The following is a 23,411-nucleotide window of genomic DNA, read 5'->3' on the forward strand; positions in this document are numbered from 1 at the left end:
CAGTGAACTGGAATCCTGCCCAAAGAGCAGCAAGAAATTGCTACTTTGTGTATTGCTACAACAATCGTGATCTATGTAAATCCGGCTCCATGGGTCGTGGGACTCCAAAGGAAAACATTTTTACAACAAATCTAAATAATTTATAAAACGTATTGTACACACTGCACGACACAGTTGTGTGTTCTTCACGATCCTTACGACACGTACAACATAATCTATAAAACATTGTCCACAGCACGATATAATTGTGTATTCGTCACGGAGTTATGACTGTTAACCTTGTCTGCCTTCAAGTCATCTTAACCTCCCTATGACCTAATCTTTATTTTATATATAATATTATAGTTATTACAACATAATATAAGTCTGAAGTCTACATACCTCGTCGGGGGTACTTGTCGTAATTGATGGCCCCTATTTTGCAACAAGTCGCCCTTTTTAACGAGATTACCTTCTACCAAAACGAATTCTTCCATAACTCATTCAATAGATAGTAAGGAGCTCACAACATTGCCATCCGGAAGTATAACGGACCAACACACAAAACTTTTTGTAACCATGATCCTTTATAGTCAGGTTTATACGGTTTAGTGAGAATTACTCATAAACGCGGATGGCAAAAAACAATAACATAAACCTGAGTGACGTCAACTTCGAACTATCTATAGGAGCTATAAAGTGCGATGTCAAAATGCTGGTTCCAAACTCATTGGAGGTGCGGAAACCAGTCCTCCGGAGGACTGAATAACATACATTGTGCAACTGGTTTTCTGGTTTTAGAATGATGGCATCTTATTTTCGAGCCTAAAGAAACGACGGTCGTCAATAATATAAAGATGATCCATCCTCGCTCTATTACGTCCCGTAATCTTAAGAATCGGTATATATATATCCTCAATTAAAGTAATGCCACCTGATGATTCAATATATAACCTATTCATTGATCATTCATTGTCCGGAGGAGTGGTTTACACACTTCCAATGAGTTTTGAACCAGACGAGAGAGAAGAAAGCGTGACGCCACTTCTGTTCCCGTTACCACCGCAGATTACAGATTTACCCTCAGATCTGCTTTCTGCTTCGAAAAATAATATATATATATATATATATATATATATATATATATATATATATATATATATATATATTATATATATATATAAACAACGAATTGTGGGCTCCTATTGCAGAACAGCAAAAACATCAAATTTAAAAACACTGAAAATGAGTTAGATGCGATTTTAAGACTTTTGAATCCGATGACAAATTGACAGTGACCGTCCATTTTTCGTCCAACTAAGACCTATGGACATGTCACATTCCAAGTGGCCAGGTCTGTAACCTTACCGTGGGTAAAAACGCTAAGATATTTATGGTGTCGTCATCTTTCGATAAAATAGCACCCCCGCCGTTAAAGGATTAATACTGCACACTTCAGCTTGGTCGCGTTCAGCCTGTCACATTCGCATTTGCCACCAGCGACGTGTCGTTTTGCCGAGATTCTAGTAACAATAATGATCTAAATAATGATGTTTGTTGTGGTTCTTCTTTTTATTTTATTTTATTTTTATTTTTTTTCTCATTCTTGGCCGGTGAATCTTTTAGCTATTAAGTTCGTTGTAATGTTGTGCTTTTAAATTACGTCATGTGCTGTTGCTTGCTTTTATTTCTTTCTTTCTTTTTTTTTTCTTTTTTTTTTGGGGGGGGGGGGGGGGGGGGGGTGAGTTGGGGGAGGGGAGGAAGAATGGGGTCATTTGTTTGTTTGTTGTTATCATTTTCTTCCTTTTGGATTGAATGTTATTTTTTTTTTTTTATTTTTTTTTTGTTATTTTACTTTGGTTTGTTTGTATTTGTTTTGTTTGTGCTTGTTTGATTGTTTTTGGGGGTGTTATTTTTTGTTTTTGTTTGTTTTTTATTTGTCCTATATAAATGCTTAAGTATTTTTTTTTAAGAAGCGCGGGGCGGGGAGGGGGGGGGGGGTCTTTAGTTGTTTTAAAATTGTCTAGAAATTCGTCCTAGTTTGTAAATGCTTATCTCAAAGGACAATAAATAAAAATGGGAATTGTAAATATCAAAACGCATACACGTGCGCGCGCGTGGAAAAATCAGAAAAGAAATGGAGAGAAGGGAAGGACAGAGAGAGGCAAAGGGATATGGGAAGGGGGGAGAAGAGAGGGAGAGAGAGGGAAAGGGAGGGAGGGAGAGAGAGGGAAAGGGAGGGGGGGGGGAGAGAGAGGGAGAGAGAGAGAGAGAGAGAGAGAGAGAAGCAGAGAGAGAGAGAGAAGCAGAGAGAGAGAGAGAGAAGCAGAGAGAGAGAGAGAGAGAGAGAGAGAGAGAGAGAGAGAGACCTGTATTATCTGTCTGCCACAAAAGTAGTTGGTCCTACGAACTCCAAATTTACATCTCCCTTGAAATAAAAATTGCTTTGATGTCCACTAAAGTGTTCCCCTAAGGCCGAGTTAAAAGCAAGCAATCATTACCACCAGTCCTATCACCAGCCACGGCTAATAAAGATTTCAAAACATTCAAACCCACAGAGAGAGAGAGAGAGAGAGAGAGAGAGTGAGAGAGAGAGAGAGAGAGAGAGAGAGAGAGACCTAAGTGCTTTCTTTATTTTTTAGCATTGATTTATTAGCATTGATTTTCATCTCTCTCTCTCTCTCTCTCTCTCTCTCTCTCTCTCTCTCTCTCTCTATCTATCTATCTATCTATCTATCTAACTATCTCTCAATATATTTCATATACCCACACATGGGCCTGCACAACAAAAATAGCAACAACACGCACTGAGAGAGAGAGAGAGCCTCTTTAAAATACCTCTGCTGCAACCTTATTTTTTTTATTATTACAATATCTTAACAATTTATTTTTTTTCTAAAGAACCGAAACACCAACTAACAAGATCCATTTTCTACTTCTAGAAGAATGAGTTTAAAATATAAGAATTTTAATTTAGAATTGTTTTAATTTTAGAGAAGAACCAAAACAATAAAAAATGGGGGGGAAAAAGGGGAAAAAAAGGACAAAAAAAAAGAAAAGAAAATAAAGTAAGAAGAGAAAATCAGAAGAAGAAAAAAATCTTTAAATAATATATTCATTATTCACTCCTCGTTTCTGATGTGCGAAAATAAGTTTGTTCAGACAGCTGGTTCCGAACCTGCATTCACCTCGCATCTGTGTATGACTTAAGACTGTTACGTGCGGTTTCCTATCAGTGAGCAAATTCAAAGCTAAACAAACAACTTTATTCATTTTTGTAGAACTGCCTAAGACAAAATGTAACTTTCCTCTCGTTTTTTTTTTTTCCGAGAGAGAGAAAGAGAGAGAGATAGAGAGAGAGAGAGATAGAAAGAGAGAGAGAGAGAGAGATAGAAAGAGAGAGAGAGAGAGAGAGAGAGGAGAGATAGAAAGAGAGAGAGAGAGAGAGAGAGAGAAAGAAAGAAAGAAAGGGAGAGAGAGGGGGGGGGAGGGAGGGAGAGAGAGAGAGAGAGAGAGAGAGAGAAGAGACCGATTGATGAGTGAGAGATTATAACCCATACTATCGGATCTAATCCATACCAAAACAAACACTGTCCGTGGTACAACCACAAAATGACACACAACAGAGTGGTATTGATCCCGTGATTATCATGCACAATAATGCCCGTATAATATTTGACGTGCAAACAAGATTTATTCGAGCCTCTTCGTGGCTTCAACTAGATAATCTATAACAAACGAGACCAATCGTCCAATAACAGTATTATCTCGGGGTGAACTTGACGTTTAATTGAAATTTAATCTCAACTTATAACGTTTGACTTAAAATAAATACCTATAATAGGTTGAGCGAAATTTTGTTTCTTCAACTCCGAAAATGTTACATTTCCGGATTCCTAGCATTTTGATTTTATATTCAAATGTATTGTCCAATCAGAAATACATATGAGCAAAGCTGTTCACAAATGACGTTTACATAACTTACTTTGGAATATATGGTTAACAGTCAATGTCATTAATTGTAAATTGATGCTATGTGTTCAGGAAAAATACTTAAAAAATCGACCCAACAGATGAAACATACAACACACAAAACTAGTTGTAACTTTAAACATTTATAGTATGATTGATTAACTATACGCCCAACTGGCGGTCTAAAAAACAATAGCGAAGAGCTGGGTGACGTCAGCTTCATTCGTTCTATCTAAACTAACAAACCAACAAAAAAGCCAGAAATGTTCTTTTACAGAGACTATGATTAGACATAAGTGTGTGTGTGTGTGTGTGTGTAAAGAAAAATATATAAAGAAATCAACACACACTAAGAAAAAAGATGAAGAAGATAAACACACATTGAAAATAAAAGAATAGCAACCAAAATTTGAAACACACCACACATGCACGCGCACACATACAAACACACACACGTACACACACACACACACACACACACAAACAACCAAATGCATACACAAAATAACACCCATTCCGGGGGTCAGCAAGAGGTCAAACCACACGACATTCCTATCAAGCCTCGAACCAGGTGTATCTGAATCTAGGTGTAATAAAGGTAAACCCCAGGTAAAAACTGACGTAAGTAGGTAGCTGTCTGCGGCACATCAAGTCGGTAGTCTTTTATCTCCATACAACCGCTACCGCCTAAAGTCCGTGGTCACTCAGCCGTGGCGTTTATTATGCAAGTCGTGCGTTTGAGATCCACTTGAGACAGTAACAGGTCTATTATAGGCCCCTGCTGACGTGACTCTATAGTCTTGTTATTATTCCATAGTCTCCTGTGGACGGCTGGTAGAGCTGCTATATTACCGTTGAAATACCTTTAATATATCTCTATATAACAGGAATAAAGGGCTAACTTAACCCTTAAACGGCGAAACTCAGTTTCTTCCAAAACACAATTTCTCTCACTTATGTATCTGATGATCACTACAGACCAGCGACATCTATAGCTACAGAAATAATCGCTTTCACCACGATGCAAGTCGGGCTTCAGTACTGCTCTCTTGGTGAAGAATGTAAGCTGCTATGACAGGTTAAGAGTAAAATCGAACGCCGCCTTTAAGGGGGCTATCGAGAATGGGGGGAAATAACAGAGATTTTGGGAATTCATTCTGCTCCTGTCAAGAAAAAGAAAGCTTTGCACAAAAGATGATAATATACCTATAAACCCTTTACGCACGGGATTAGTCGTAACTGTAACTTGACGTCAAAATAGTACCTATCGTTTCTACAAAGAGAGAACTGACAATGATGAATTCGAAGTTCATTAAATGTAGTTTGCAAGACACTGAGTATCCGCGTGAATGGTTATTATGAGAAATGGCACTCCCATAGATGTCTACTGACTGCACAGTTATGTAAATATGGACACACATGTCGATAGTGCAATCTTCCAAACCCTCTCAGTATTTTTCCAAATTTCCAAAACACACTCAGTTTTTTTCTGTAATTCTCGGCAATCATTCTTCCTGTAGTTACCAATATGTAGATAATAATGGCATAACAATGATCATTTGAAGAAAACACAACCTGTCGTTAAAGGGTTAATATTATGATACATCAAATAAAGTATTCATTCACTGCTTGTACTGTCCTCGTGAGAAGGGTACTTATTGGACCAATGTGGTATCTAGTAGTAAGACCGTAAGCTGAGAACGTATGGGGAATGTTAAGTAAGAGGAGGGGGGTTTTTAATCAGATATTTACTTGTCCAGGGCTATTGTTTGCACGTCCCCCAACTCTAGAGTATGGAAAGTGGAGTGCTCCTATTACTATTATTAGTGTCAAAACATCCACGTACTGCCATACATCACGAATTATAACATTATCATATCATAGGTTTGGGTTTCTTGTGGTTTGGAGTGAGGTTAATAGTGCAACAGAAATGTTGCCATTATCGTTATCATTATCATTATCATCATCATCATCATCATTACCAGAAAAAATAACTAGGAAGTTCCTATCTCTCTATTACAATAAAATTGATACCACAAATGACAAAATCGGCCCACAAATAAGGGATTTATAAATTATTCATAATAATTTTTTAAGTTACAATAATTGTCATCAAAGTCATTTTTTATCACTAAAGTCGTAATTTTTGTCCGATTTTTACCAAACAAAGTGCAATGTCAACGATTTACACCCGCGAATAATAAAATAAAAAAGGATCATCGCAATTTCTACAATATATTTTATTGTTGTCGCAAAATGATAAATATCAAAGCACAATTATTCCCAACCGTTTTCATCTTCTAAAGTGAAAGGCAGAATATCCATCTTCGTTCTGAATTGTTGTGACGAGAGAACGGGAAAGAAAATTTGATCACGTGATCGTACGTATAACTTGACGAGTGCTATCTTTAACTTGGTAGTTCCTCGTTATTACTATACTATTATTACCATCACCATCATTATTATCATCATCACAATCATCATTTTATCATCAAGGCCAGAGAAATAAGACGGGATTAGTATAAATCAGATAAGTAATTATTAGCTAGTGTAATACAATTACACTTCGGTCATTGCCTCTCTGTCTGTTGTGTAACGGGATTACGCGTGGCCTCCCATTGGATTAAAGAGATTAGTGGGTGGTTACAACTGACGATCGCGATGGCGGTTTTCTTTAAAAACAACAAACTTTGTAGTTTCGAACGAGGATTTGTATCCTTAAATTTTTAAAATAAAGAAGAAGCAGACATTACGAAGTGAATTCTTATGCATCGAAAACTTCGATATAGAATGGAGTTGACGTCACTCAACTCTTTGTGATTGTTTTTTAGACCGCCAGTTGAGCGATAAGTTATCACTAAATTAACTCAATCAATAAACGTTGAAGGTTGAAGGTTCACACATTGTTTTGTGTGTTGGCACGATTGATCTGACAGACAGAACTGGTGGGCATCATGATCAAAACGCATACCATCAAAAGATAGAATACAACTGGTCCCAGATTGCTGTTTGTTGAATTTTTGTTTATTTATTTGTTTATGTCTGTTTGTTTGTTTGTTTGTGTGTTTATTCATTTATTTATTTATTTATTTATGTATTTATTTATTCATTTATTTATTGAATGTATTTACTTATTTATTTATTCTTTTCTTTCTTTCAGATTATACAAGCGTTTACGTAACACAAAAGATTGTTGGTCATAGCTAACTACAACTGTTGCTTCACTTTATAAGTAAGCGATTAAGCGAACCACGTACCATCTATAGCCGTTTCAGTGAGTGAAATCATGAATAATAAAGATCAATAAATGCAACACATGGCATATATATTATTTCCTTTCTTATTATTACAATGACTAAAGCTTTGATAAGTCTGCTGCTCTTTTCTTTTCTTTTTTTTTTTTTTCCTTTTTTTTTTTTTTTTTTGTGATGTTTAGTTGTATTGGGGTTTTTTCTTTAAAGTCTGTTGCAGATTTTGTTTTGTTTTGTTTTGTTTTTGTTTTTTAAAGTTGTTTTTTTTGTTTGTTTGTTTGTTTGTTTTGTTTGTTTCTGTTTTTTATCTTTTATTATTTTTAACTGCAACCATAACATTGAACGAACAGCTATATATATATATATTATATATATATATATATATATATATATATATATATATATATATATCCATCGATTACATGACCCCCTCTTCTTTCCCTTCCAAACTTGTTAAATTCTTAAAGCCAAAAAGACTTTTGACAACCTAGGGATCATTTTAATCGATCAAGACGGAGAGTGAACATTGTCTGGTCAATCTATAGACAAGTGTGTTGAGTGTTGATACTGAACGAACAGATTCCTTGCATTTCATTTACGAGTATACGTATTATTTTTCTTTGCAAAATACCATACGGAATAATAAATGGATGAATGGATGGTGAATACATAAGCTATACTAGTACTAGGCGCTACTATTATGATACACTTGGCAAGAAGGAAAAATAAAAAACATACTATGAATCGCAGCATACTTCTTTTTAAAAAGAGGTTTAAGACTGATATTATTTCAAATTTTTATTTTTTTCTCAATCATTGTCATGTTCCCAATCCAGTCTTATATAATATCATAGAGAAAGAGGGAGGGAACTAGGGAGAAAGATAGATAGATAGATAGATAGATAGATAGATAGATAGATAGATAGATAGATAGATAGATAGATAGATAGATAGATAGATAGATAGATAGATAGATAGATAGATAGATAGATAGATAGATAGATAGATAGATAGATAGATAGATAGATAGATAGATAGATAGATAGATAGATAGATAGATAGATAGATAGATAGATAGATAGATAGATAGATAGATAGATAGATAGATAGATAGATAGATAGATAGATAGATAGATAGATAGATAGATAGATAAATAGAGCAGTTACTGTGATGTGACTTGGGCGTCATCGAAGACGGAGTCGCATTGCAGACTGCTGTCCTGTTGGAAACAGTCAATAAGTCTCTGTCGCATTGCATAATAAAGTGTACTATGTGGGTACTATACAACTCTCTTGATGAAAACGATAAAATGAACCCCGGCAGTAAAGGTTCAAGTTTGCTTCGAATAATCCACTTTGAATAACTAAAAATGAATTAATTCAATGTGTAATTGAGGAAAGGAATGGATACGCTATAACATAAAGACCACACTGATTTGTCTTTATTATGGCATACTGTTATGAAAAGACGCAATGAATGATGGGATATGGCGCGCTGTTTACGTAATTTTGCAAAGAATTTAGATGTGTTTTGTGTATTTGGATTTTTGACGAGGGTTTCAGGAAATTGACTCTTCCATAAGTATTAGTTCAGTTGTCGACATGGTTAAATACGTTTGTTTGTATGAATAACAAATCACCAATGGCCCTTCTTTTCGAAACATGCTTTGCAAATCTGTGCTGCATTATATCCCCTAATATGCATTGATTTATCGTTTGATTCATATAGTCTCTATTACGGGATAAAGATGAGTTTGAGTCTCTGATGTTGCCTGTTATTTGTTAAATTTCTTCTCCCAAAAAAAAAAAAAAACAAAAAAAAACAAGACAACAAACAACAAACAAACAAACAAAAAATAAAATAAAAACCACAGTCTTCTGCGTTATTTTTATGGCTTATAATAAATTTGATTGGTATTGCGGAAGAGTCAACTTCAAGACTGGATTTCGAGGTGTTTACAGCTTACAGGCATACATAGTTAGCAGTTTGCATTTAACACCTGTTTGGAAATGTATGTTTGACCAAGGTCTGTTGCTGTCTGCTTTGATTGCCAGGGGTGTAAAAACTGAAATCCTAGACACGTATGTAGTGTGTTGATTGAAATAATACACTATTGATTGGGGGAGATTGATTTAGGAGGGTGGTAGGTGAGAGACGGAGTTGTTGTGGAATGGATGAGGATGTTTGTTGCGGAATTGAGAAATCAACGATCTTTCGTTCTTACGGTCACATCATAAATTAAAATAAATTGAGCTTTTATATAGTGCAATATCCACTAAACGTGCTCAAAGCGATTTACAACGGGTCCCTGGTCAACAGCAACGCATAACATGTAGGACGTGACATGACGCCTGTTAGGCGATAATACAATTTTTTCGGACAGAGACAACGTTGTAAACGCCCAGGTACTCATCATACATATGAGTACCGTGAGAGAATGTGAGTAAAGAGTCCTTTCCAGGGACTCAACTATGCACCGAGCGAGGCTAGAACCCAGGACCTTCCGATCCGAAAGCGAACGTCTTACCACAAGACCATATAGCCGCACATTATACGTTCTATTTTGATTATTAACCCAATTTGGGCTTGGTTTTAAATTACTTTTAACTGTCGCATAACACCAAATCTTACTATCTCATTTAGAGATCAGTAACGGGACTCATTAAGGTTAAAGTCGCACCGCTGTCACTGCTGTCTTTGTGATAGCGGTTGTGTCTCTGGTTATGTGTCGAACTATAAGTTGGGGGGGGGGGGGCGGTTAAGAATAAAAATTCCCTCCCTCCATCATATGATTAAATTATTGCATTATGTATTTCTTGATTGTGTTTTGGTGTGCATGCTTTGTAATTGTTGTGAAAAAGGGCGATTTGGAGTTGGGGGGGGGGGGGTGCATATTTGTGTGATCTATTTCTGATCTAAACTACGCATGCCTTTATTGGACGATTGGGTGGCTAGGCAGATCTATAATATAATTTTATGGAGGATGTTCTTAATGAAGAGAATTACTTATATATGGGGAAAATGTAATGAATGAATGAATGAATGAATGAATGAATGAATGAATGAATGGATGAATGAATGAATGAATGAATGGATGAATGAATGAATGAATGAATGAATGAATGAATGAATGAATACTTAACACGTAAATGAATGAATATATGGACTGATATATACCCGATGAATGAATATATGGACTGATAGATACCTGATGAATGAATAAAGTAATGCATTCATTTCTGATTTGGTGAAAATGTAGATGAAATGAAATAATAGTGATTTTTAAAAGAATAATTGATCATATAAAAGAAAAAAACGACTGACTAATTTCAGGTGACTGATAAGGTTAAAAGAGAAATGAAAACTATCCTCTAATGACTAGATAGTTGTTTTTTTTTATGATTAAAAGAGGTTTCTCAAGTTGTTGTAATCGCTGTGTAGCTTGTCTAATTTTATCAAATCCGATGATAGTGTAAACAAAACCAAAAGAATAAATAATTACCTAAGAATCGATAAATCCGCTACTTTTTTGTATCCACAAAATAAGAAATTATCATAAAGACAGTGGGAGAAAAAAAAACAATAACAATCAATCTCCAACTCCAAACAGTGGCACTTGGTGTAGAAATAATATAACTCCAAAATATCCGACAGTGAAATGCTGAAACTTAACAAAACAAACACAATTTGGTAAATAGATTTGAAAAACCCGATGTAGAAATATTATCCTTATTTTCTGTACGATTAAGACTTTTAGGCAAGTCAGCACAACAATTCTCCATAGATATTGAAAACAAATTGAAAACAACACACGGTGTGGTGAAGTCCATTCATAGTAGGGTGAACTGTTTGTTATGTGTCCGCTATGTTAGCCCGACTTGCCTCCGCTTCAGCCCTCGTTTCGTTATCGTGCTCAATGAGACGAGAAAACAGTCCACGCACGCCTGCACTCCCCGCACTGTGAATGAAACGGGTCGACTGAGTATAAAATGGATTCATTTGATTGGACAACATTTGGCGCGGACGAGTCCAATTCGAAGTTCATTGAGAAAAAGGGTTATACACACTCAGCAAGTATTGTTTTTGTAGTGTGAAATGCCTTTTGAGCAGGTTATCTTAGAAACCTGGATGGGGAAAAAATCGACGGAAAGGCGCTATCGCAAAGTTTATTTTTATCAAAACAACAGTGGAACAATGAAGGAAAATCAAGTTAGATTTTCATTGGGTTATTACTGATAAGAAGTCCATTATATAGACATAGAGATGGATTTCACCCCGGGTTCGTTGACTCTGGTCTATCTTGACGCACTTGCCGCAAGACAAATTATACCCAATTACCCACCCACTACTAAAAAAGGGAGAAGAAGAGAAAAAAACAAAAACAAAAAAAACCCGTTAATCTGTCGTATAATATTCGAAGCTGGTTCATTTGCGTAATCAGTGTACATGATGCTTTGTTCAAAGGAGGTAAATATTTACAACATTTAATCCCAAACATCTATCACGTGATCTGATGGCTTTCATTTAAATGCTCTCTCGTTTTAATTGAATATACTGCCTTGTCTATCAAGTATTCAAGACAATGTAAACACAACTCAAACCTACGACTAATAATGCTCAATCAGATTTTATGGAAGTGCCAATGCGGGAGTATCATTAGAAATGAATTACTGATGAAACAAAGGAGCAGAGGAAGGGAAGGGGGTGTAAAGCAAAACAAAACAGCGCAGTCTCCAGAGATGAGATTCATTAACACATCACGTGATATTTGTGTAAATTACAGGGATGGGATTGAGAGAGACAGAGAGTGATGCGTACTGTTGAGAGACGGGAGAAGGGGGGGGGGGAGTAATTACAACATTATAATTATCGAATCATTTTGCTCTTTTTTCTCTCTCTCTCTCTACTGGTTTCTATGCCGTGCCCGTGTTACGAAATGAGACAGATGAGTGCATTTAGCACTACATTTACATTTGAAGGACTCGGGATGGAACCATGTTGTTTCTCATCCTCTTCTTTGAGACGAAATTTGACTCTCTAATTTTGCTCACTTTGTGGTGTTGTACTGCGGCTGACGCCCAGTTTATCTGGGTTATTGATGGTGGTATCCCCTAAAGACGAATTTCCTCGTCGATATAATAAAGGGAATTTTTTTATTATTCATTCATTCATTCTATTCTATTTATTACATTTCAATTAATATCTTAGATTGGTTTATTTATATATATATTATATATATATATATATATATATATATATATATATATGTATTAATACCGGATAGGGAGACTTTTGGTACCCCTATTAGTTCATTTTACAGTACTTTACCAATAGGGAGACCAAAATCCGGTCCCCCTATTGATTTGACCTCTAGCACATTCACTTTTCTATTTTTAGTTTAAAGTTGTCAACCCAACCGTCAAGGATATATAATTGTAAATCATAGTATTGAAGTTATTTGTTAAACACCACAGTAAGAAGAGTTATGCCTAAATTTTCACGTTGGTCAATAAGGTGACCGCCTGAAAAAAGTACAATAGGGGTACCAGTGTTTTCATCGATATATTTCAATAGTGAGGCAATATATCTTTCCGAAATTTTCTCTAAAATTCTAGAGCATTATATGGATTTTTATAGTAATGAAAACCTAATATAAAATTGTGTGAAAGTTGATGAACTGAGGAATGAACAAGATATACGAATTATAATCTATTTTTAGAAACAGATTTATCGAATCTTGGTCGGATTCTTATCTTGGTGACAAGAGACAAGCAAACATAGTAACTCTTTTTTCGTGAAACGTATGTTTAGTCAATTTCGCGCATAAAGAGGCACTCGGCACTCACTCACTCCGCAAGTCAGTAGTAGGTAGGTGGTTATCAGTTATCAGCTTTAATTCTTAGTCAAACGCTTCATCAAACCCATTATTGAGTAGCATGTTGATGCCTGATGCCAGTTGAAGCCATCTCGACGTCGTGAAATGGAGCATCTTCTGTCATAGCAGTAGAATCGTCAGATGCCGCATTTAAATCCTCCATTCCAGGCGTTGCTGTTGCCATATCGATCTTCGAAATGATTTGGTCTAGACGTCAAGTTGACCCGTTCTATGTCTGAAGAGATTTTAAAGTGCAATACCTAACATTATATCTTGATCTACAAAAGAGTCTTTTTAAATGAACCGCTGTGTTTCTATATTTTTCAAGAACCAATGATTATCTGATAACCACTGACAATTGACTTGCGGAGAGAGTGGCCGACGGACGTCCTCTCTATAGCCGCAAGTATTTTTTCGTCACTTGCTGAGTTCCAAACTAGACGTCTATGGCATCGTGGGGTAAATTGATGCTGGAGGCATCATTGAAGAGACACCGAGATAATTTAAATGGTAAGTTATTGGCCATTCTTATTACATCACTGTTGATTTAAGATTTTCAATAGGGTAGACATCACAATCACACACACACCGATTGATGATTGTCACTTGTCAGTCAGTCATTTGGAAGTGGAGTCAGATAATTCGGGAACTTCTGTAGACTGTAGATTCACACTAGTGAGTAAGATCTGTCGTTTATACTACTACTACTACTACTACTACCTACTACTTTTAGTTTTAGCTTTATCCAACTCAACACTTCTCGTGTTTATTTTATTTTGGCAAAACTAGAATGGATTTTTGAAAAGAATATAAAATAATTTAAACTTAAACCTGTCTTTGCATCTTGCTTTATGCATACAGTATGCCATATCACAGCCATCACAAAATCATAGTTTAATGTTGAGAATATGCTATTTCTTTTGTAACTTCAGATCAGAGAGATTTGAGCTTTAAAAATCCTGAAAAATGTCTTGCTGTCAATCCAGACAACCCTTTTGATGTGATCTATGATGTTAATGGTAAGAATGTAATTTGATGAGGAAATGAATAACATTTAGGTACACATAGTTTGCTTTTTTTTTTTTTTTTTTTTGAGTCATGATGTGTAATACTATTACAGTCCACTCCGGATAATTGCAACTCGTTTAATCGCAACTTTCGGTTAATCACAATATTTCCTAAGCAATGGAAATAATTCTATATAAAAGTCACTGGTTAATTGCAACAAACTTCGGTTTTTTAAAAAGTGGTAAATTCAAGAAATCAAACAGTATATCATGATTAAATTTCATCATGGATGAAATCGTGACAGGTTGAAGAATCGAGAGTGAGCAGGATTTAATGCTACAGTAGTGTGTCACCACTCTGTTAGAGTCGAAAGAGGGCGGGGCTCTGCAGTATGGGTTTGTGACGTCATCGGTGGCCATTAAATAGAAGAGGGGTGGGGCTGGTCATAATCTTGACAACAGGTTATAAATGACAGTTATAAAGAGAGACTGAGCGATATCCTTTGTTTTAGGATTAACAACTGTGCATTGTGACCAACGAGTTTGGTGAGAGCTTATTGTCTCTCATTAAGGCTAATCTCTTTAACTCTGACAAATGTTGAATTGTTGAGAAAAAAGATTGAAACTTCTTCCAATCTGAATAAGATATCGGCTTGCTTCATAGCTGCTTTTGGTTGACAAATCTACACGGGGCTGCCATATGGTTTTTGTTTCAATCAAATTGCTCTGTATGTGGTGGACTAAGAATATTATTTACTGGTTTGAGTTGACAATAAATGTGTAAAATGTTGAAATAGTGGACAGGAAACTGAATTTCGGTTAATCCCAACATTTTCGATGATCCCAAGGTATTGCGATTATCCTAAGTGGACTGTACCTGAATCTTGAACGAAAAACTATCATATGGATATGATTATAGACAGATTGGTTTCTGGAATTATATTTCCGTCCTCCCTTGCCAACTCTGACGTTCTTGAAATTTAAAAGAAAATAGCCAGAAGGTTTCGGACTTAATTTTCTTTTTTTTTCCAAAGGACAATAGTCATAAGGTAAATAATTTTTAAAAAATCCTTTTACAGCACAAGATGGCATGATTTTTTGTTTAAGAGTTTAGAGAAAAACTTGCACATGATAGTCTTCAGCTTTTTTTTTGTTGTTTTTATTTTCTATATAGACTCCAACTCAGAGCCTGAAAGTGATGCAGAACAAAGTTCCATATCACATGATTCATTTGTGGTAAGTATGTACATTAAAATAAAATCATAACATTTGTATAGCGTTTATCCACAGTTGGCACCATGCTCAAAATGCTTCACATCAACATATTTTGTGGTGGACAAAACACATTTGCCACAAAAGATGAGACCTGCAGTCTGTTAGGCGCAATACAATATTTCAGGACAAGGACAACACTGTTTTACACCAGTGAGATCTCCTAGTTTTTTGTTGTTAAAAATTTTTCTTTGCAGTGGACTTCGCCAACAATAACACTATTTTAAACCTTCCTCGTTATATTTTGAAGTGATATTCATTGATGAGCCATTCACATTTGAAGTCGTTTGTTTTTTTATTTGACAAAATGTGAAAATGATGCGTTTCCAGGAAAAATTAAAATAGCTTCTGTTGGGATTATACTTTTGATCTCGCATTTTGTCCAAATTCTCTTGCATCGTAATGTTTATCAACTTTTTTTGTTAACTATATTGCAGTTGCAAGGTTAGGAAGTTCATATTGTTGCAATGACAACCGTTTATATGTCCAGAATCGTAGTGATATAAAAAATTGTTTTGTAGTTGTTGGTCCTGGTGTAGGATTTAAAGAGTTGGTTAAAAACGGTTTACTGAAACCCTGGTTGGTGTATCTATATTTATCCAAGCACAGTTGAACATATTAAATACTTAGACAATATGTCTGCCTTTCTCAACTCTTTTTTATTATACTTGCATTATTAACCAGCTAATTGTTTAGTTGGATTATTAAACAATGGCTCTTCATGTTTATTGTCAACATGAATAAATTGATTGATCTGTCATCTTTTCCACAAAATATACAGGGTCCCGATTTTGTTGCTGACTCCGAGTCTGATTCCTCTACGTACTCTGTGAGGTACCCAATGCTGAGTACATCATTGTCTTTGGAACCTAGTGCTCATTCCCCAACTCAGTCAGAGCCTCATCCACAACTATCACAGACTGAACCTCGTTGCCAGTCTGGGACCCAGGTTCAACCCGAATGCTATACACTTGCAAACCAACGTGTTACGTGCAATGGTGAGTCATTTTTTTGTCATTCTTCTCCTTTGATATTTGTGGGATCAATTTTAATTTACCCATTCCTTTTAAAAGAAAACTTCCACCCCCTCCATGGTGCTGCATTTGTGTTATTGCATTTTTTTTCTGTTTTGGCAGTGCTGCGTCGCAAAATACGCTACCATTTACATAACAAGCACAAATCCAAATTTGATAGGGTGGACATCTTAGAATCTGAAACCCCAATGTGTGAGTGATATCAGTGAAACCAGCCATAAAAATGTTCATGTTTATTTTATTGGGGTTTTTTTTTGTCTGTAATAGACTTAAATTGCTTGTATTGTAAGTGTTAAAATGGTTTTTTTTGTTACAACCCATCTATATATTAAAACTGTTTCTTTGTATTTCTATGATGCTTAAGGCTTTTTTTTCACAGACCAGCTGGAAACTTAACGAGAATCAGAGTAGATAACATTTTTATTAATCTTGCAACCTAAACAGTATATGATGATTGGGAGCATTTAAAGAAAAGCACATTTTCTTTTTAATTTGTCGGTACTAAAATTATACTTTGATAATGCCTGCTGTGCTACAAACCCTTTTGACTTCCAGGTTCAATATTTTTCTTTATTCTAAAATTCTTGGGTTTCCTTTCAATGACAACTGAGATCATTAAAATTCAGCTCACAACATGATGTGTGTAGATTTGATGAAAACATATGTTCGAGTTGAGAAGCAGTGTTCACGAACTTGCTGATCGTTTTTACTAGCATTTATTTTCCTAACTTACCTGTATCAATTAACAAAGGCAAGACTCAAATATTTTCTATCTGAACAGTGTGTTTGTTATTGAAATATTTCCGGCATATACATGTCATATTTCATTCCCACAAAATATAAATCAGGATTAAGTTGTCTGGGCATCAGCATCGTTCAGGCAGTTGGGGGGAAGTCTTTAAGGAATTAATGAAGCCGATGCTCAACCGGTCTGGAGGACGTTTGATTGATGTCGGCTGTTTGTTCTGCCAGCCGGTGATGTTTTCTCACTCCCTCAATGACAAAGAAAGTCATTGTTATGACTATGAACTATAGTCTATTATTACTTTTGTTACTATATTAATTGTTACTTATAGCCGCTACTGTTATTATTATTATTATTATTATTATTATTATTATTATTATTATTATTATTATTATTATTATTATTATTATTATTATTATTATTATTATGATATTGCCTTCATTGCATTCTATTACTATTATTGATATAATTAATTTCTGATTGTTGTAAATAATTTATGTGAATTGAATTTTGTCGATTGGCCAAGGGCCTACAATAAACTTAAATGAAATGTTAGTCTTTGGATAGGACTTGGGTCTATTCTTGATTGCTTTTCCGCCTGGGTCGAGTGAAGCATTTGGAGTAAATTTTGTTGCTCAACGTAAAAAACATGACGCTTACCATTCCGCTGATACTGATACCTCCAAGGGGTGGTTGGGGAAAAACCTAAAATTCTTTTGACATTCTGTCTGATTTTTCGCTGAAACAACAAAGGACAATCTATGTATTCAGATGAGACTTCAATGTGTTACTATTCCGATTTATGTTCATATTTTGATTATAATGAAGAGGGAACCCTGAACCCAGTGAAGTGGGTGGATTGATCTATTTATTTCTATTTCAAAACAAAAATATGGCGTCTTTTCACTGGATTTGTTATGTGGCAGAGGTCTCCACAAATCTAACATACCTCTTCCAAAGGAATAGATGGTAGAAAAGTATATAACAAGAAGGAATTATGACAGTTACTTGTCCAGGCCTTAAATATTTGGAATGCTATTCCTCTCTATCGCTGTCATGTAGCTGATGTGCATATGATCTGTCTATTGATTTATTTTCATAGTTCATAGCATGATGTGCTTTATTTTCTTCTTTTTTTTTCCAGAGAAATACAAAAAGCCAAGGAGACCCTGTCCATACTGTGGACAGTTGCAAACAAAACTCTCAAGGCATTTGATGAGGAAACACAAAGATGAGACAGAAGTTACAGAGGCCATGAAACAGCCTATAAAGGAAAGGGATAGAACAATGGATTATCTCAAGAAAAAGGGCATTTTTTATTCAAACACTAGAAACAATTCAATAGTTATGCGTGAGAGAGCACAAGGGTCACATGAAGTTGTTATGTGTGCTGGCTGTAAGGGGTTTTACTCTGGACGAAGGGTTTATGAACACAAAAAGAAATGTAGTACTGAGCATGCTCTGTGTACTGGGGTTGTAAAATTTTATCCCGTGGCTCCCAATGCAAGTAAAGAAATAAAGGAGAATATTCTTGACAAATTTCGGAATGATGAAGTGGGAAATTTGTGTCGATCAGACAAAGCTATAGTATTGTTAGGAACAAAATTGTGGAGTAAAAGTTCAAAGAAGGAGAGAAAAGTTATAATGAGTGATTTACGCATCTTAGGAAATTTGATTTTAAAAACTAGGAAGAGAACGAATCAACCTTCTTTCTCTGGAGAGGACGTGGTGAAGCGTTGTAACTTTAATGAAATATCGCAAACCATTTCTGAAATGACTTTGAAAGAGGATGGGACATTGAAAGCAGGCTTGAAGCTTTCAATTGGATTTATATTGAAAAAGTTAATTAATTTCTTAAAAGGGGAATATATAATGCAAAACAAAATGGAAGAATCCGCAGAGATAGATTTGTTCAAAGCTGTCCTGGATTATAATTGGGATAGTATTTTTTTTACAGCCAGAGTTCAATGTGAAGCAAAGAGAACAAATTTGAGAAAACCCAAAGAGATGCCATTAGAGAATGATATAAAGAAGCTACGGCAATTTATTACTGAAGAGATGGTCCGTATTTGTGAGGATGATTATCAATTATTTGATTCACATATGTTTGTTAGGCTTCGCAATGTCATCGTAGCTAGGCTTACAATGTTTAATGCGAGGAGAGGCGGAGAACCCGCAAGGATGTTGTTAAAAGACTGGAATGATGCAGATTCAGGTGTATGGGTTGATCCCCAGCTTGTACAACATGTCACTGATCCTCTGGAAAAAGCGTTACTTGAGAAGTATAAGCTGGCCTATCAGTCTGGAAAGGGAAGCAAGATGTTGGTCCCTGTGTTGATACCCAATGACACAATTCAGCCTTTAAGGAAACTTGCACAGGAGCGTAAAGCTGTTGATATTTCAGACAACCCATTTCTTTTTCCAAATACAGGAATATCCAAAGATCATGTAAGTGGTTACATTGCCATCAAATATGTCACTTCCTTAGTAAAGGATTTAGAGAAACCCCAGTTGTTAATAGCTGATAAATTCAGGCACCGAGCTTCGACATTATTTGCCTTACTTGATGTCCCACAACACGAGAGAGATGTCTTCTATCGACATATGGGACACAGTGAATCAATCAATCAAAACATTTATCAGTGTCCACTTGCAATACGAGAAATAACAGAAGTTGGTCATTTTTTGGGTCAAATTGATAACTCAGCATCGGTCACTGGGGAAGGAAATTGTAACATTGAAACAAATGACTCTGTAGTGAATAGAGACTCAAATGCAAATTTTGGAACATCCATAGTAACAGCTGCAAATCAAGAAGAAATATTTGATGGTGAAGCAGGAGTGCCAAATCAGCTTACGTGTTCTTCAAAACAAACTGAACCCAAGAGGAATTCAAGCAAAAATCGGAGATACATGTCATGGTCAGATGAGGATACAGATAGAGTCAAGTCATATTTTAAAAACTTTGTCGAAGATGTTTCAGCACATGGTTCAAGGGGATCATTACCTAGAAAGTCTGAAATTATTCTGTTCTTAAAACACCACAGGGTATTTTCACAAAAAGGAATCCCTGAAGGTACACTAATTAGTTTGGTGAAGACAAAGATTTTTAATGAAAGAAATAAATATAGAAGGGAAAGAGCGTTTCAATCGGTGTAATGACAATCATGAATTTGATTTGTATTACATTCATTGTATTGTATAGTGTTATTGACATATTTTGGGGGTTTACAAAAACGTTTTATCTTTATATAGTACAATCTGTTCATCATTGCAATATCCTTTTTTATATTATATGAACATTCATTTGCTCAGCTTGAGAGACAAATGCTTTGTAGAACCATAGCTGCCAACCGTTCTGTTAAAAACGGATTTGTTCCGTATTTGACTTCCTGAGTCCGTAAGTGCTTATTTTTAGTTCAAAATCCGTATTTTGTAATTTTTGACTAATTTGTGGTAAAAAAGCCATGTGAGCCTAATGAATTATTATTATTGATCCATTATTATTACTATTACTACTACTACTATTGTTGTTATTATTATTATCATTATTATTGGTGTCCAGTGAGAGCATAATCTCCATTTGTGTAGCTCTTTAATTTGAATTATGCCTCTAACATAAATGATTTTCAACAATTAAAAAAGTTCCATTCGTTTATATGACGCCTGTATTTTACTCAAACCTTTCATAATGTATTGGAGATTTGCATAGGATATGGATGTTAGCCTCGATATACTTTGAATATTCTAAGACAGTATTGATACTTTCACTATTTGTTACAAATATTATTTTAATTAAGAATAAAATTAAATCCACCTTTTTGATTGGAAGGTATTCAATAAGAAAATCAATTGCTTATATTGATTAAAGATGACAATGATTATTTCCCTTTATTAATTTATGAAATATATAAATTTAATCCCTTTAAAAACATCTTCATCTGATTTTAATTTTTTTTTTTCAAGCAAGCTTTTGTAACGGTTTAGGTTCAAGAAAAATAAGTATACTCCATTTTTAGGTGTGTTTATCTTGTCAAAGTAAAGAAGTAGGAATTCTCTAATATTTAGAGGTGCATTTTACTATAACTACTATTATAGTATACTACTTAAAGACCATTATGTTGCATGAAAGAAAACATATATGCAATCGTCTACTTTTTATCTGAACTCACCTAATTTTTACCCCAAAACGCCCTCTCAAGTGATGTACCAGGTTGGTAGTTATGCATTTCTAACCATCTTAAGTTATTTCATTTATTTTACAATCGTGCTTCTTGTGTATTGGTCCTTATCAAAGTTGAGGCAGTTGAATTCTTTCTTTATATTGTCCGTTCTGAATTTTGATCTCATTGTGGAAAGCTCCCATAGCGGGCAGGGAGGTACACACTGTGTCTTCTATCCCCTTATATCTGTTTTCCAACATGCTTTCAGTCTTTGTCTTGGAATGAGATTACTTGTTTTTTTCCTGGCCCTCGCCGGAGTCCTAGCTGGGAGGGAAGCAGTCAAATGCATATTTATTGTTTTGGGAGATGATATTTTTTTCCTTGTAAATCATCTCTCTGTTATGTATTATTACTATATTTGTTATTTTTTAATGTATAATGTAAGCATTTGAGTGTGTTCCTCTTTGTTGGATTTTGTTCTTGTGTCCGGATAAGACTTATAGGTGATCTCAAACTTAGTACATTGGTGATACGCTCTTGGAATCTACATCTGATCCCTATTTGTTCCCAGTTCCCCTATGTCTTACTTTCTCTTGGATGCTTCAACTGTAATTCTAGAACTTTTTACTATCCAATTTTCTTCCTTTTTACTGGCGCTGATATAACCTAAATGTGTTGCAAGCGCCGTAAAACCCTTAAAAACAAAACAACAATCATTGTGGAAAGTGTCATTTTAACGATTCAAATGTGCTGGTACTAAACCCGATAATTGAGCAACATTTGGACTAGCCTCTGTCATCTCAAACTTGTTAGTGTTAGTAATAGTAATTAAAAAGGCTGACTTTTATATGTTGCGATTCGATGAAGGGGGGGGGGGGGGGGGGGGGGCTTCGGCACACATCGCCCCTCATCCCGGGCAAAATGAGCGTTCCTTATTTTATTTTTGAAAAGTTGGCAGCTATGTAGAACTATCTGAAAGAATCAGATATGGCAGAATAAAAAGTCTTTCTACTAACCCTAACTTAATTGGCCAATGTAGCTTTATGTTCAGCATTTTCTAGATACCTAATGTAAAATTTCACTATTCTTTTTATGATAGTTTTAAGAGTTGCAATCTTTAGAGGTGACTGTCAAGAAATGACACCTCTGTGCATTTAATTTCATTCTTTCTTTATCCCCTCATCCTTAATCAGAATAATAATAATTAATAATGAAAAAAAATGCAGCAACGACAGCTTAGAACGGCATAAAGTGCTTAAGAATTATTTTTTTTGCATTAAACTTTATTCAAACGATTTTCAACACTTTTGCTTCACAGTTTATGCTTTTTAACAAATGCAATTAAGCAACTTACCAGCAACAACATATTGGTTTGTTATCATTTGAGGGTTTTATCAGTAAAACTGTTTCTATCCTTTTATGTTGCACTGTACACATAGCAAACTTCATGCTTTTATTTGGTGACCAAAGACTTATGTGATACAGTGGATGAATGTTTGTGATGGCTTTTGGAACTGAAATAAACCTGCAATATGATTTGTAGACTTCTATCGTTATGTATCATTTTTCGGTCAAATGTAAATGTAATTTTACACGAGCTTGATGTATCATAAAACCCACAATGAGCTCAACGTGCAGCTGGTAGTAGATTTATATGGACACGAACAACGTTGTTACAATTCAGTAACGTACTCCAATTAACACAAGTGAGACTGTAAATGAGACTTTTACAATGACTCTGCATCGCCACAAATATGGATTCGAACCCTGGCAACTCGGGCGTCAGACGAACTGTCTACCACGAAACCAAAGCAAGCATTGTGCAAGTTAAAGTGAATGAGATGTTGATTGAAGCCGTTCATTGTGTCCATCAGATCTGCTGTCCTATCCATCCAACTCCATTCACTCACTGGGTGGGGTTCCCGACTTCCCATAATGGGCAGGGACGTACTCGTTGCGTCTTCTATCCCCCTATGTCTGTTTTCCAACTTGTTTTCTGTCTTTGTCTCGGGATGGGATGGGATTACTTGGTTTTGTCCAGGACCTGGCTGGGAGGGAAACAGTCAAATGTATAGTTCGAGTTTTGGGAGATTATATTTTTCCCTTGTAAAT

General features: G+C 35.4%; 2 protein-coding genes across 12 annotated transcripts in view; one reads left to right on the forward strand and one right to left on the reverse strand.

Moving 5' to 3' along the window:
• Positions 1-23,411, reverse strand: part of LOC144974868 (SLIT-ROBO Rho GTPase-activating protein 1-like) — a 231,729-nt gene that overhangs the window by 154,990 nt on the left and 53,328 nt on the right. For 2 of the 11 annotated variants that reach the window (XM_078918257.1, XM_078918256.1), the window contains exon 1: positions 10,706-11,099. The exons of 8 other annotated variants lie outside the window; for them this stretch is intronic. The gene's annotated coding sequence lies outside the window, so the exon portion shown is untranslated. Of the gene's footprint in view, positions 1-10,705; positions 11,115-23,411 lie in introns of those variants that run through there. One more of the 11 variants, XM_078918260.1, reaches the window with a different exon arrangement.
• LOC144974861 (uncharacterized) lies at positions 13,005-22,841 on the forward strand. The gene is made up of 5 exons (XM_078918234.1): positions 13,005-13,588; positions 14,011-14,097; positions 15,260-15,321; positions 16,139-16,355; positions 18,281-22,841. The coding sequence occupies exons 1-5, from the start codon at positions 13,525-13,527 to the stop codon at positions 20,293-20,295; spliced, it is 2,445 nt and encodes an 814-aa protein (XP_078774360.1). The 5' UTR covers positions 13,005-13,524; the 3' UTR covers positions 20,296-22,841.

The sequence above is a fragment of the Berghia stephanieae genome, chromosome 6 (genome assembly GCF_034508935.2).
Source record: "Berghia stephanieae isolate SIO BIC M18660-M18661 chromosome 6, UCSD_Bste_1.3, whole genome shotgun sequence".
In the NCBI taxonomy this organism is placed as follows: Eukaryota; Metazoa; Mollusca; class Gastropoda; order Nudibranchia; family Aeolidiidae; genus Berghia; species Berghia stephanieae.

What these genes read in the sequence shown, in the direction of transcription:
- LOC144974861 (XM_078918234.1), top strand. Translation starts at nt 13,525, where the DNA reads ATGGCATCGTGGGGTAAATTGATGCTGGAGGCATCATTGAAGAGACAC. An exon ending in ACACCGAGATAATTTAAATG is followed by an intron (nt 13,589 to 14,010) that starts GTAAGTTATTGG and finishes TTGTAACTTCAG; the next exon opens with ATCAGAGAGATTTGAGCTTT. An exon ending in TGTGATCTATGATGTTAATG is followed by an intron (nt 14,098 to 15,259) that starts GTAAGAATGTAA and finishes TTTTCTATATAG; the next exon opens with ACTCCAACTCAGAGCCTGAA.